General features: G+C 52.2%; 4 protein-coding genes across 4 annotated transcripts; 2 read left to right on the plus strand and 2 right to left on the minus strand.

Annotated features, from left to right (window-relative positions):
* Positions 1-320: 320 nt before the first annotated feature.
* CCOS01_09483 (uncharacterized protein) lies at positions 321-1,874 on the minus strand (the record flags this gene model as incomplete). Its single annotated transcript, XM_060457641.1, has 1 exon — positions 321-1,874. One exon carries the CDS (start codon positions 1,872-1,874, stop codon positions 321-323), a length of 1,554 nt encoding a protein of 517 aa, XP_060312341.1.
* A 1,064-nt stretch (positions 1,875-2,938) lies between these two features.
* Positions 2,939-4,016, plus strand: CCOS01_09484 (uncharacterized protein; the record flags this gene model as incomplete). Its single annotated transcript, XM_060457642.1, has 4 exons — positions 2,939-3,003; positions 3,061-3,151; positions 3,323-3,596; positions 3,655-4,016. 4 exons carry the CDS (start codon positions 2,939-2,941, stop codon positions 4,014-4,016), a joined length of 792 nt encoding a protein of 263 aa, XP_060312342.1.
* Positions 4,017-5,503: 1,487 nt separating this feature from the next.
* Positions 5,504-6,642, plus strand: CCOS01_09485 (uncharacterized protein; the record flags this gene model as incomplete). The annotated part of the gene is made up of 2 exons (XM_060457643.1): positions 5,504-6,146; positions 6,221-6,642. The coding sequence occupies 2 exons, from the start codon at positions 5,504-5,506 to the stop codon at positions 6,640-6,642; spliced, it is 1,065 nt and encodes a 354-aa protein (XP_060312343.1).
* A 1,481-nt stretch (positions 6,643-8,123) lies between these two features.
* On the minus strand, positions 8,124-9,984 carry CCOS01_09486 (cytochrome P450; the record flags this gene model as incomplete). The annotated part of the gene is made up of 5 exons (XM_060457644.1): positions 8,124-8,557; positions 8,639-9,238; positions 9,316-9,384; positions 9,445-9,535; positions 9,622-9,984. 5 exons carry the CDS (start codon positions 9,982-9,984, stop codon positions 8,124-8,126), a joined length of 1,557 nt encoding a protein of 518 aa, XP_060312344.1.
* Between the last annotated feature and the right edge of the window lie 3,434 nt (positions 9,985-13,418).

Below are 13,418 nucleotides of genomic sequence, written 5' to 3' on the forward strand. Positions count from 1 at the left end.
GACTCAAGCGGCCACCAAAAGTATGCTGCCAATAGACTTGTGGTGACTCAAGCCAGGGGGGGGGGGGTATGTGTTATTTCTTTGTGGAACGCAGCAACAAAGCAGTTGTTACTCGGGTTTCTTGTTTTGACCAATAATCTCTCCTTCTCACTGTGAATCTTAATTCTACGTGTCGAATATCATTTATGTACCAGTAGTCGTTTTGGGGCAAACAAAATAGCTCAAAATTCATCTTCTTCTCAGTACCCAAGAAGATAGTAATCGACAAAGGAGATTGGACTTTCAACGGCAACCGGCATTGTCAACCCTAGCCTGCCTTTTTACTCATTCGAGAGACCGAAACCACGGAAAACTACATCCTTGCAACGTCTCAAGAAATCCAGGACATCCGCCTCGGTGTGCCAAGCGTCGTTATACGCAGCGCTAAGACATAATTCGCCCCTGAAAGTACCCAAGAACAGACCCAGCCCGTTGCCCAGCTCCTCGCCAGTCACCCACGGATCGTATGCCTCGATGGCGCCCGTCTTGGGGGCGATGATGCCGTCGACGCGGCCCATGCTGGAAATTGATACCGAAGGATGTTCCTTGGGCGGCGGCACGGGTAGCGGGGTGGAGGATAGAGGGACCGTGGGGTTTCCGGCGGCCCAGATCGTCGAGGCGAGGGCGTAGTGCTCCTTGTCGTCTTTGACGCTGTGGTAGAAGTCCTTCATTATCTGGACGACGGGGAGGAATTCGTCCTTGTCGGAGGTGGGCTTGGCGTTGGCGTTATCGTCGTCCAAGGCTGGGAGGTCCATGTCGACGACGAGACTTTGTCCTGGGACGGAGTGGTACAGCGCAGCGGGGTGTTTGGAAGAGTTATACGGCGGCTGGCAGCTTGCGCGCTCGTTGCGGAGGATGTAGTTCACGTACCGCATGCGTTTCGTCTGGGGCGCGCGAGTGGACGGTGGCTGGATGTCGCGGACCACGAGGGCGATGGCGGCGTGGAAGGCGTGCGTCACGGTCGCGCCGGCGGATTTACACGCTGTGGTGAGGCGGGCTGTCTGGTCTTGCGTGAGAGTGATTGCGACACGTTGGTGGCGGCCGGGGAGGAGTTGGCCGCGGCGGTAGGGCATGTCAATGAGTTGGGTGCCGGGTGGGGGGGTCATTGCTGCGGTCTTCTGGGCGGCCATTGTGGCTAGGCGTGCGGTTTGGGATTCAGTGAGGGTTGAGGGGACGTTGGCTGCGATGCGGTAGGGGGGGCTGAGGTTTGCGGCCTCGGAGCCGGTGAAGCTTAGGGCACTGGGGGTGTTTGGCGAGGAGAATGCTTTGGAGGCATGGGTTATAAGGTTGTTCAGGAGGGTGAGGGTGCCGATGCCGTCTATGATGTCGTGGGGGGAGCGGAGGACGAGGTCGCGGCGGATGATGTTGGTGGTGGTGGATGGTGGACTGAGGATGAAGAGGGTTGGGATCTTTGGAGCTGGCGGTTGTGAGTTGGCCCATTCTACGCCACTTTGGTCGGTGGTGATGGGAATAAGAGTCTTGTTGATCCAGGACTGCTGTTCGGCTTCGTCTTTGAGTTGGTGGTACGTCTTTAGCCATTTGCCTGTGGTGAGGTCCCGAGTGACTTGGGAGGCGATGGTGGGATGATCGTGACGCAGGGCCAGCCAGGCACTTTTGAGGGCCTCGCAGACGCGTTGAGCAGCATCGGAAGAGCCGCTGGTGCCGGTTGTGTCAAAGGTCAGAGAGACATGGCCAGTGATAGCGAAGAACATAAGGCCGCTGCCCTCGTAGAGGACGGGCATGGAGGCGTAGAACTCCTCAACTTCGTCGATGCTACGCTGCCATGTCCCAGGCGACGTTTGAGTCCAGACGAGTTCGGGGTATGATGTAGCCATGGTTGATAAAAGAGGTCTCCAAGATGTTGTTGTACACGATGAAAGATGCACAGGGGTGGGAGAGTGACGATCGTGGGGTAATCAGAGCATCAGCCTGGCAAAGTCAGCTTCCTGAACATCGTGGCTTTTTATACATGAACATACCCATGCCAGCTACGTTTGAAGCCGCGATGTCGGGACAGAAGCCGGTGGCCAAAACCATCGGACTATCGTGTAAGCGCATTAGACTTCGATCGGGCGTGGGGCGTGTTCGGGTTGAGAAGTCGAAAAGCTCCCCGTTGCTGGCCGTGATTCCCAATTGGGAGATGCCCCCCGCAGACCCCTGGTCTCACTAAACCGCGCTACTGGTCCACAACGCCCCGGAGTTTAGCCACAGCGGAAAGGTTGACCCGCCCCCGGAAAGGGCGGCCATGAGTGGCTACGATTCTCCAGAGTTTACCCGGCGACAACTTCATCCATCCTCGAGACTGGCCATCTTTCCTGGGGATCCTTTCTCTGGCTTTCAAGAAAGCAATTTCACGGCAAATTTCCCGTGAGAATGCGGCGATTTAGACCTGGAGGCTTTGAACGCGAGATGGTCGAGAATTTGCTTGGCATCTCGATGGTTGTGAAAATGAGCTGGGGCAAATAGCAATGATGACAACGTCAATCATTGACTGACAGCCGTAGCGTTTACTTCTTCAACGAGCACTCACCTGGATCATGAAGCGTCCGACCGACAGGGAGAAGGAGTTTGGTACGCGTTCAGTGTCTCAATTTCGGTCAAAGAACCCTCAAAGGTCTGCTTTGGCTCTCGTGTCGTCGCGGAAAGACGTTCGACCCTAGATCTGTAGTGCGATGACATGGATTATAATCACCATTGCTCCGTTGATGAATTCCACCGAAACGATTGTGATATGCTGGTGACCTATCCAATCTTTGGCGAAACAGAAAACACTTACGAATGCTGAGAAACAAACCTACAATGTAGAGGACACCTTCTCCTCCATCAGTCTCTCCCTCATCTTGGATCATCCAAAATCCTACCTATCCTATTGGATAAGAACAAACTCAACGATACAGCAATGCCGTCCACTCAAGAGGAGTTCACTCTCCCTTTGCGACCTAGAGATACTGCGGAGAACACACTGTAAGTACTCATTGCTACTTGCGACTCAAAGTTTTGATCTGACCTTACGGAAAGTAGCTCGGATGCCCAGGGTGGGGAGGCAGATCTCTTGGATGACCAAGAGGACGATCCGACGCAACATCACGTCAACTTTTTTAACCATCCCAACGTCAGTGGCCTCCCGGGACTTGACTTTGCCGTTAGAGATGATGTGCCAATTCTCAACCGTCGCTACTCGGGTCTCTTCCGTCTGATTGCGCTTCCCCGAGACGAACTCAGCAAGCCGCACTCTGCAGAAGGGATCAAAGCCATCGCTAGTCAACGTCATGCTGTGTTCTAGGCGGTGTTTCGCACATACGAGATGAATGTCGGGGTTCCGACCATCAGAAACCTCTGGCTCTATAATTTCCAGGAGCTTCGATCCTCTGACAAGTCTAGAGACTTTAGTATTTCTCACAAGAAGATCCCTGTCATCATGCGCAAGATTAAGGTGGCTCGCCGCAGATTTCTGGACAGCGATGCCGACATGACCTCGATCCCTGCGGAGTTCTTTAACTTTCTTCACCCTATCGACCATTTCATCTTCAAGATTGAATCCACTTTCCAGACTAATGGTACGTCTGAGACAAGAATTAGCAAGAGTCGGATGGTAGTGGCTAATAGTTCGGACAGTCACCAAGCACTTGAAGAAGAAGCACTCCCGCGACGAATCCGACGATGAGACTGAAGAGATCCAGAACACCATGAAGAAGGCTCGGATCGCAATCGCTTACGAAGAGATCGAGAAGATGGCCCAGGAGGAGCAAATTCGCTACTGGAAAGAGATGGCGCTGGGTCTGAAGAACAAGCTTGAGGCAAAGGATGAGGTGGTCAAGGGACTGCACAAGCTCCTTCACGAGATGAAGGACCGCAAGAATCGGAGCAGCTTGGAGTTCAACTATTGTATTACCCGCCTCTGGGATGATGCTCTTCCTAAGATCGACGAGAAGCAAAGAAAACAGGGTCAGACGGAGTGGGCTTCATCTCAGCTCTAAGAGTATTTGCGAGCCACCGGATCGAGCCGCATTGCTGATGCTATGCTTGGCATCGCCGACTTTGACGAGGACCACATGTGATTGCACGAGACGGGAATATTGTTAGACTAGCAAGTAGCAGCCATGGAGTAGAACTAGGTAGGCTGTGATAGAAAATCCAATCAGTTGAGAAACCTTTAAGCCTGTATTTCCTAGTATTTGCAAACAAAATCTCCCATCAATGCCGGGAATGAGCCACGTTCCAGTCCGTAAATCAAGAGGTCAGACGAATGCTCGTTCACAAAGACACGTGTTCGGGCTTCGTAAAATACAAAGAGCAGAAAGGGAAAAAAAGAAAACACCAAAAAAAAACATGATTCCTTGATAGGGGATCGAACAAAAAACTTCAGCGACGGATCAACGGTCGAGGAGACTGAGATCCACACTCGGGTCTTCCCCCATGAACCCCTCGGCCATATCACCCGTTCGCTGATGACTATGCAGGCGAGTTGTACATCTATAGGGGTAACACATTGCAGTGGTAACAAAATTCCCGGACACCACCGAGCTTCCTGCCCCATGACCTCCTGCCTGCAACTTGGGTCTGCGCTAGGTTCCACGATACTCACCGACCAGATGCCTTGCAGGCATACGTGACTTGGAACCTTCCATTGGTTTTGAATTCCATGCGACGACCTTTGACAATAATATTCGAGCGATCTCTTTCTCCTGTCTCTGAACAATCACTAGACGACATATCCTTTTGGAAACACTTGTAAGCCAAATATCTGGAAAGATACATAGCAAAGGCCGATACGCTGGCCGTGCCTGGTTCATATCTTATAGAAGGAAGCAACACCTCTCAGTACTCTTATCAACAGTCGCCACCGTACTGGTCTACGAGATTGCAACGCTGTACCAACTCTCTCGTAGTATACATTGCGTCAACTGCGCGCCCAGAACACATTTCTCTCCACGTGACTGCGCCCCTTGAGAATACATCACGAGCCCGCGCGTGCCTCCTTCGACTTCACCTTTACGACGGCAACACGTGACGTTGGATTTCTCTGTGGGTTTCGGAATACTCTCCATATCCCAGAGCCGCACTCGTGGAAATTCACCTGGGGAGGAAGGAAGATTTTGTACTTACCACACCTTCTGCCAGGCAAGCCCACGAAGCCGACCCTCTCTTTTCTCAAATACCGCACCTCAATATTCGCCATATCGTCGTCTTCGCGTCAACAAAACGCAATCCATCCAATCAACACGATGGCGACCCCGCGTGTAGTGCGTCCCTTGCACCCAACGCCTTCCTTTATGGTGTGAGTACATCCCTTGTCTTCACTACCCAATTCATGAGATTCTCATTTACAAGTCTGGGAGGACTGCCTCGAGACTTCGACCGTACCTACCTCACGAATGATATCGCGACAGATCCCTTTGTTGGCTCAAATATTCATCTCACATGCTCAGCTTATTTGTCATCCTTGATCTCCGATCTCAAGCTGATGTTTTGTAGCGAGGAAGTGCCAGAGACACCTTCCAGCCCTGTCGAGTCTGAGGGTGAGGATGAAGCTCCCGGCTCCTCCGACGGCAGTCGCGAGGCCACCGAGAAGCCCCCTCCAGATCTCGCCTCCCTCGCCGTCCCAGGCTTTTTCAAGAACCTGGGAGCTCATCCCAACCTCAAGGGCCTGCCTGGTCTCGACTTTGAGATCCCATTTGCTTCGCCGATCCTAGGGATGAAGTATTCCGGCCTCATTGGCCATATGCTCCTTCCCTACTACGACAAAAGGGCCAATTATACCCACAGCAGACTTGTGCACGTCGGCGAACGGATCAAGCAAGTCATGGTCATTGCGATTCGAGTCTTTGAGGATAACCCAAAGATGAACACGTTGCGCGATCTTTACGAGGAGACCTTCAAGGTTCTCCGGGAGGTTGATGCCAGCTGGGACTTCCCTTCCTCGTGGCAGAAGTCCCGGGCCGTCCTTACGAAGATCGTGACCGCCCGGAAGAGATACCTCGAGAAGAATGACGGCGTCACTAAGACCCGTGAAGATCTCCTCCCGTTCCTCAAGGCCATTGACAGGTTCCTCGAGCGGGTCGATCCGAACGTTCTGGAGTCTAGATCAGAGGCGAGCAAGGCTCAGGGTAAGTCCTCTGGGAAAAGATGAAAATGAGTAGTGCGACTTCGGAATGCTAATCGTCTTTTCTTTTTCTACTAGATGGCGCAGAGTACCGCAACCTGAAGCGTTCCTCGCTCGGCGATGGATCTGATGAGGTCTCATCCCAAAAGAAGGCGCGTGTGTATAAGGCGGATGAGATCCCGTCCAAGCTGTCCGATGACGAGATCGAAGTCTTGAACGCTAAGACCAGGGACCTCGAGAAGAGACTGCAGGAGTCCGATGCGAAGTGGTCCAGCCATGTCAGTCAGATCTGGGGAGTGGCACGGCCTTTCATCAACGGAGGCATCAAGGCCCAGGGCCAGGGAGAGAAGGAGTGGGAGGAAGACCAGCTACAGGGATTCCTTCGAGGTAACGGTCTTGTCAATATTGCCAAGGAGTTGCTTGGTGTTGAGCGTGTTGCTCAGGAAGATATCAGCTCCTCTGTTGTGGTCAAGGGAATTCGAGACTTGAAGTTATCTTGACTCGGCAGTTTTCGGGTCATTCACGAAGCATTCTGGTACCAACTGGGTTAATAGTGATGCATCTTGTGCTGGGGACGACTTGATGTAATATCAGATTTCTGTTTGACGCGTCGGGTTTGTTTACCTTACCTAAGGTACGCCACGATAGCCTCAATCTGAAGAGTTCGTCACGGGTGATTCTCAAAATGATGCCAATTCAAAGTTCACCAAGTCATTCCTTTCCCCTCGCCCTAGTATACCTCAGTGAACACCATCATATCTTCTGCTGGTGACCCAAACTTGCGAGAACTTCAAGAGCCGAGGCAGACAAGATAGTAGAAAGAAGGGCAAGTACGAGAGACTTCTCTTTGACATGCTGCGCGGATAAGACAAAACCCACAGAGTGGGAAGGAACATGCAAGAGTAAAAAAAAATGTTCCTCCAAATGGGATCGAACAAAAACTAAACGTCAGATCGGTCGTCAAGGGGACTGAGATCCGCACTCGGGCCTTCCCCCATGAACCCCTAGACCAACTTCCCCGAATCGCTTAGTGATAGGGACGGGGGAAACGGATCCTAAGTATGATACCCTCGAGCCTCCAGACATGAACCAGGAAGAAAAAAAAAGTAATTCCACTATCAAGAATTGAACAAAAAGCTAAACGTCAGATCAGTGGTCGGGGGGACTGGGATCCACACTCGGGTCTTCCCCTATGAACCCCTCGACCACCTGTCCCGAATCGCTTAGTGACAGAACTCACCGAGAAGTGAGTGAAGTACTCTCCCACATCCCCAGGCAGGTAGAAAAAAAAATAGTAAGTCATTCATGTGGAATCGAACCAAAAACTCAAGCGTCAGATCAATGGCCGAAGGGACTGGGATCCACACTCGGGTCTTCCCCCATGAACCCCTCGGCCATCTTGCCCGAATCGCTTGGTGAATGGATCGAGGGTGAATTGGCCTAAATATCCCCCTACTCAGGGCATTCCAGTATTCTAACTGAACCGTCTGAATCATTCCCAACGACCATTCCATGGTCTAGGCCATACACAGCCTTACCTCCTGAATTTTGGCCACCCTCCAATCCGACACTTGGCTCGTTCTCCAAGAATGCTCGCTGCAAGAATGCCTTATCATTGATGCGGCAATTGCTAAATACTTTGTCTCAGTATCTCTTACGAATCTCTCCCCTACCCAAGGCGAATGAGCTTTCAAGGTGACAGAGGCATCAACCTGGCATCACAGAGCCTTGAGATTAGTCGCTTTCAGAAGCAGTGGAGGGTTGTTCCCATATGCAGTAAGACCTGAGAGTTTTTCGACTCCAATTCTTGGAATTGAGTTTATTCTTCAAAGGAAAGAGAACCAAAACTAAAGATATTGGATGATCTAATGACCACTCTTTCAGTCTATGTTGCCAAACAGGCGCTCAATAATGCGAAAATCCCAGTAATCTACCCCAGAGCGGAGATTTCCATCCATGTCAGAACCATACCCTAAGCAGGTCAACACTCCAACGAGTCCAGATCAAGCTCCTCCTTCCTCCTACGAATCAACAGCGTCGCAGAAGGATCCGGCAGCAACACAATACCATGCGGCATCGTCTGCGGCTTGAACCCGTCAGGGAACTTCCAGTCGTACTTGAGCAGAAGATGCGCCAGCGCAATCTTGACCTCGTTGGCGGCGAAGAAGCGACCGGGGCACGCGTGCTGTCCGTGGCCGAAGCCGGGGTGCTTGGCGCTGGTGCTGACGAGGTGCGCGTTCTTCTCCTCGTCGGTGCCGCGCATGTTGAGGAAGCGGTAGCCGTCGTAGGTGGCCGGGTTCTCGTAGTAGTTTGCGTCCCACATGTGGGTGTTTGTGGCGATGATCTTTTGGCCCTTGCGCAAGACGAAGCCGTTGGAGAGGGTCACGTCTTTCATGACGAGGCGGCGCCAAGTTGCTGGTGGGAGGAAAGGCTGTTAGAGATGGATCCGAATAGTTTGTATTTGATGCTTAGAGAAAAAAGGGGGGTGGAACTTACAGAGCAGGACTGGCTTCATGCGCTGCGACTCCTTGATGACGCTGTCCATGAGCTTGAGATTATACAGCGCCGTCTTCTTCAAACCTTCCTTGCTAAGCACGCGAACGAGCTCGTCGCGCAAAGGCTGAAACAGTTCAGGGTGCTCCGCCAAATCAATCATGGTCTGCGTGAGCAAATCGGTCGTGGTATGGATCGCGACGAGCGAGAGGGAAATCTGCTGCGTCGCCGGGTCCGGCTTGCGCGAGGACTCCTTTTCGAACCACTCTACCGCGTCATCGAAGACGGCCCCCGTCTTGCCGGCGGCCACGGCCTCGCGCTTGCGCTGTGCGCGGCGCTCCATGTGCGGCTGGAGGGTCTTGCGGCACTCGTTGAGGAGGGCGCGGACGCGCCAGCACGAGGGGAGGAACCAGTGGACGATGGGGCGGGCCCAGCGGGGCCACTGGCCGACTTCGTAGCCCACGCCAAAGGCGGCGGCGGTGTATTCTGATGAGACGCGGACCCATTCCTCGTCGCGGCAGAGTTCCTCGCCGGCGAAGACGCGGGAGGAGAGACGGGAGACGATGCGCATGATGTCTTGCTGGGGGCTTATCTTGTGCCATTCTGTATCACGGAGGTGTGAGATTCCTGAGAGCTGAGAGCTAAAGTTTCTGGGTGGCAAGTTTGTAGGGTAGACTCACCAGTTGAGTCGGTGAGGACATGGCGGAGGACGAGTGTCGACTCTTCGGATAGGGGCTTTGTAAGCTTGGCTGTTTGAATACAAGATTAGTGGGGTCCTTTCAACATTCACTGAGGAGTCTTCAACTCACTCAAAGCTTTTGTCAAATACTTTGTGACGACCGTCGGAAGCGCTTCGTCGCCATCAAAGGCCTCGAATCCGGGAATATAGCCGTGCGAATCCTTCCAACAAGTCAGCTCTCCTACTTGTCACTAGGGAAAGAAAGGAAAGGAGAACGGAGACAAAGAGAGGGAATCTTTTGCCTCACATCTTTAGCAGGCTCCACAAAAGCCAGGTTGGGATTACTGCGAAGCTCGTGGATAAAGTCAGGGGGCAAGACCAAGCAATTGCCCCATTCCGTCATGAGCTTCCACGGATTGTCGCCAAATTTGGCCCTCCCCTTGAGCATGAGCTCCTTGCTCGTCTGGTAGAACTCGAGGATGCGGCGCGTGTTGGACAACTCAAAGGGCTTGAGCGGGTTGATCTCGGGGAGTTTGGCGCCATGGTCGCCGAGGGCGTAGGCCAGACTGACGAAGAGGACGACGGCGGCGACATAGGCGATGGGCTTCTCAGTGGGCGAGGGGATGGTGTACGGCGCCCCGCCCAACTCGAAAGAGAAATTGGATGACATGTGTGCGCCGAGAGCAAAATGTTTGTCTTATGGTTGTTGGCTGGTGTATTCGTTGGGGGCACGGTTGCGTTCGTTGATCTGATGTGTATGTTTTTGTAGGTGCTGTTGATGAGGGTGTTGCCTGGATCGATCATCTAAAGCCGGACGAACCATTGTCGGTATATATCCCATCTTTTTGGCTGTGATCGTCGTCGTCACGACGGACCTTGGCGAGTCCGCCATTGTGCGAGATGTACGACGGACGCGAGTGCGAAGTGGGCTGGATGATCTGGTCGAGTCTCGAAGGGACCCATCGTAGAGACCGAACCCCGTCAAGAAACATGACTACGGCTTGCAGACTGCTAGATGCATGTTTCTCCTGTGTAGTAATAATACGTCGTGACGTCGCAGAGCTAAGCTTTCGCGCCACAGAGCGGGTACGCTAGGGCGTCCCGTTATTCCGCCCGCCACCCGAAAGGTACTCGGAGGATTAAGCTGCATAGCTGCAAATCACACCAAACTCTGAAAGATTGTTATGTACTCCGTAACTTGCTTGACGGGGGACTTAGTCCTGTATCCGCGCTTCCCACGCATTCCGCCTCGCGTTCGTGGAGTGAACTCTCCAGGACTTCTGGTCCACTGTCCAATCTGCGGTGGTCGGGTCCTGGCCGCTGTGTGGATGTGGTTCAATCGGCAGTCGTATTCGTATCTCGGGGGGTTCGTTGCGGTGGCCGCAACTGCCCGATTGTGGGGTATTAGTGTCGATCTGCCGCTGGTTCATGCTTTGACTTGCGATTTACGACGCTTTATTGCTGTATTGACCAATCAGCAGGCTCTGATTTCTGGACTTCTGATGCAGGCCTCGTGTGAATTTGTGGATCTTCTGCCTTGTCCTTGGAGGTTTATCTTGGCTTGTCGAGTCGATAATAGCAAGCGAACCTGCTTGTCATGAGTCGTGGTCAGGAAGGCGCTAGGATCAAGATTCTCCTTCCGAGATATTTGTAGCGTTTACGTACAATTCATGCCGCACAGCCGAGTGACTGCGGATATTAAAACGGTATTACCACATATTTGGGTAGAATAGGTCAGGAAGAGCTACCAATTGAAGTCCTACTTCATCTGCCTATGCGTGCTGCTGGGGTTTTAGCTTGCGAACTCAAGGGTCCGAAATTCATCATGTGCGGAATTGCGACCTCGCTGGTGGTGACTAGATTCGTCTAGAGGGATCTATATAGTAACATCATTAATGACTTTAGGCGCTAAGAATCACTCAACGCTGCTCTTGTAATAGTACGAGAAATGTTGCGCAGTAACACTGCAGTAAGATGTTACAACCAGGCACGTATGAAACTTTCAGCGTCACCTGCGTCATAGAGGCAATGGCTTCAAGAGGCATTTCCCTTCGGATTCTCAACGGACGCCGTTGGCGGATCGGCCCGTGATACGCGTCTCTCAAATCATCCATCCGGCACTTGAGTGGGCAAGGGCGATTGCCAAAAACTGTATCGGAGTTCCTTGTGCAACCATTCACTTTCGCCAGGGGTAAGATTCCTGCTACCTTGCACTGGTCACCTTCCGGAATATGGTACCGTCCGGTCAGTGATACCACTCGGAGCGATGAGGACATCGCTTCTGGTAGTACTAAGTACTTGCAGGTTTGCGAATACGCCAGGACTCGGGACCGGAGGCGGCATAGGCACCCGGGGTTTAAAAGAGCGGCGTTTGCTCTTGGGCAGCGCTACGCTAGTCATGTGAATCGTGGGCTTTGGTTCTGGACCGTCGGACACCATGAATCTTACGAAGGACTTGAGATACCACATTTTATTGTTGAGATAAAGCTATGTGTATCTACTTTTCGGTCTGTCAGTAGTTGCCAGAGACAAAGGATTTTGAGAACAATGTAATATTGCAACAACAAAAATAGTTGGCTGAACAAATCCATTCTCAAGTAAGGTAGGTTCGACAGTTCGCCCGGCTTTGGGTTTTATTTACCACATACATGACAATTTGGCGCCTCTCTAACGGATTCGCTGGACTAGCCCTCGTGCAATTGTCAAATATGGAGTCACCGGATGATTCCTAAGCGAGATCTGAGTGCGCCTCTCTTACAGCTACGTGGATGCCGAGTCCCTCTGCCAGGCAACTTGCAAGCTCTCCGAGCAGAGTTTTCTTCGAAACACGCGCTCGCCGGTTGAGAGTCTGACACGAGATGCACTGTTGAAGAGCCAGTCCGCCGAGCGGACTCAAGTAGTGTACATCATACCTGCCAAAAGGGTTACGTGCCCGGCCTTGGCTATTCGCAAGAGGAACGTGATTACAAGACTTCGACTTGAGACTCGGTGACACTGAAGGAAAGACTTGAGGCATATGATCGAGGCCTGCCTACAACAGAGAGGGCTATCAGTTCGCTCACTCCCTTAAAACAGCCTCATCTACCTGAGTGGCTGATAGCTTTTGTGGATGATGCGTCTCGGCCGCCGGGTCAGCTCAGTGAATGTCTCGAAGATGACCAGTATCAATGCGACATCAAGTCACATGCTTGCGGAATTGAGCTACAACATCCGAAATGTGGTGGTGTAGAGCCAGAGATCCTCCCGAATCTAATCTTGCAACAAACTGTGCCCGGAACCAGGTGCTGTTTCCTGCTTGATTTCTAAGCCGACATGATTGCACAATAGTGATGCTGAAGTGGGCGTCGATGGCACAATTGATAACCGGGATCCATTGAATGAGCAGCTGGGACGAAAAGAGAATCAAAAGCATGGAAAATTGCGGGAAAGGAACATACATGGAATAGAAATCATGCTCGAGAAGCTCGAGAAGCTCGGCTCAAGCTGGCAAAGTTCGGACCGAACCGGTCAGCTAAAGGGTGATTCAGTGAAGCAATTGATGAGTCGTACTAGCTTGATGCACGACGCTTGGTGGCTTGCAACCAGTCATACCCGTACCTATAGGATCGGTACTTGCCTGGATGCTGGATTAGTGTTTGTTATGAGCAAAGTTACCTAGGGAAGTCTACATGCCAAAATTGACGCTACCGCTCCCTAAGTCCCCTCCCTGAGCCTGGAAATCTTTATCCTTCAAGTTTTCGGGACTTTACAAGTTTACAGCCAGCGGTCAGCAATCTTCCCTTCTTTTTTTTTTCTTTCTTGCTTTCTTTTTTTTTTTTAAACGCGTCAAATCATCACTTGACGCGCCTTCTACAACGCTACCCTACACCGTAAGCCTTGCATACCCCTAGTCGATGGTGTTGGGCCACCGCGCCCTTCCCTTGAGTACTGGACCAATGCCGCGCAAGCGTCGGAGTGGGGACTGTCAGCACTGAGAATCCTGCGTCACACGAGCCAAGCCGATGCCTAGTGAGATCGGAGGAACTTTCCAGGCACCCAACAAGCTTTCTGACAACCATCTGACAGCCAGGGTATGGATTGCGCCATGTTCGAACAACGCTTGCT

The sequence above is a fragment of the Colletotrichum costaricense genome, assembly GCF_030867565.1.
Source record: "Colletotrichum costaricense strain IMI 309622 chromosome Unknown Scaffold_9.1, whole genome shotgun sequence".
In the NCBI taxonomy this organism is placed as follows: domain Eukaryota; kingdom Fungi; phylum Ascomycota; class Sordariomycetes; order Glomerellales; family Glomerellaceae; genus Colletotrichum; species Colletotrichum costaricense.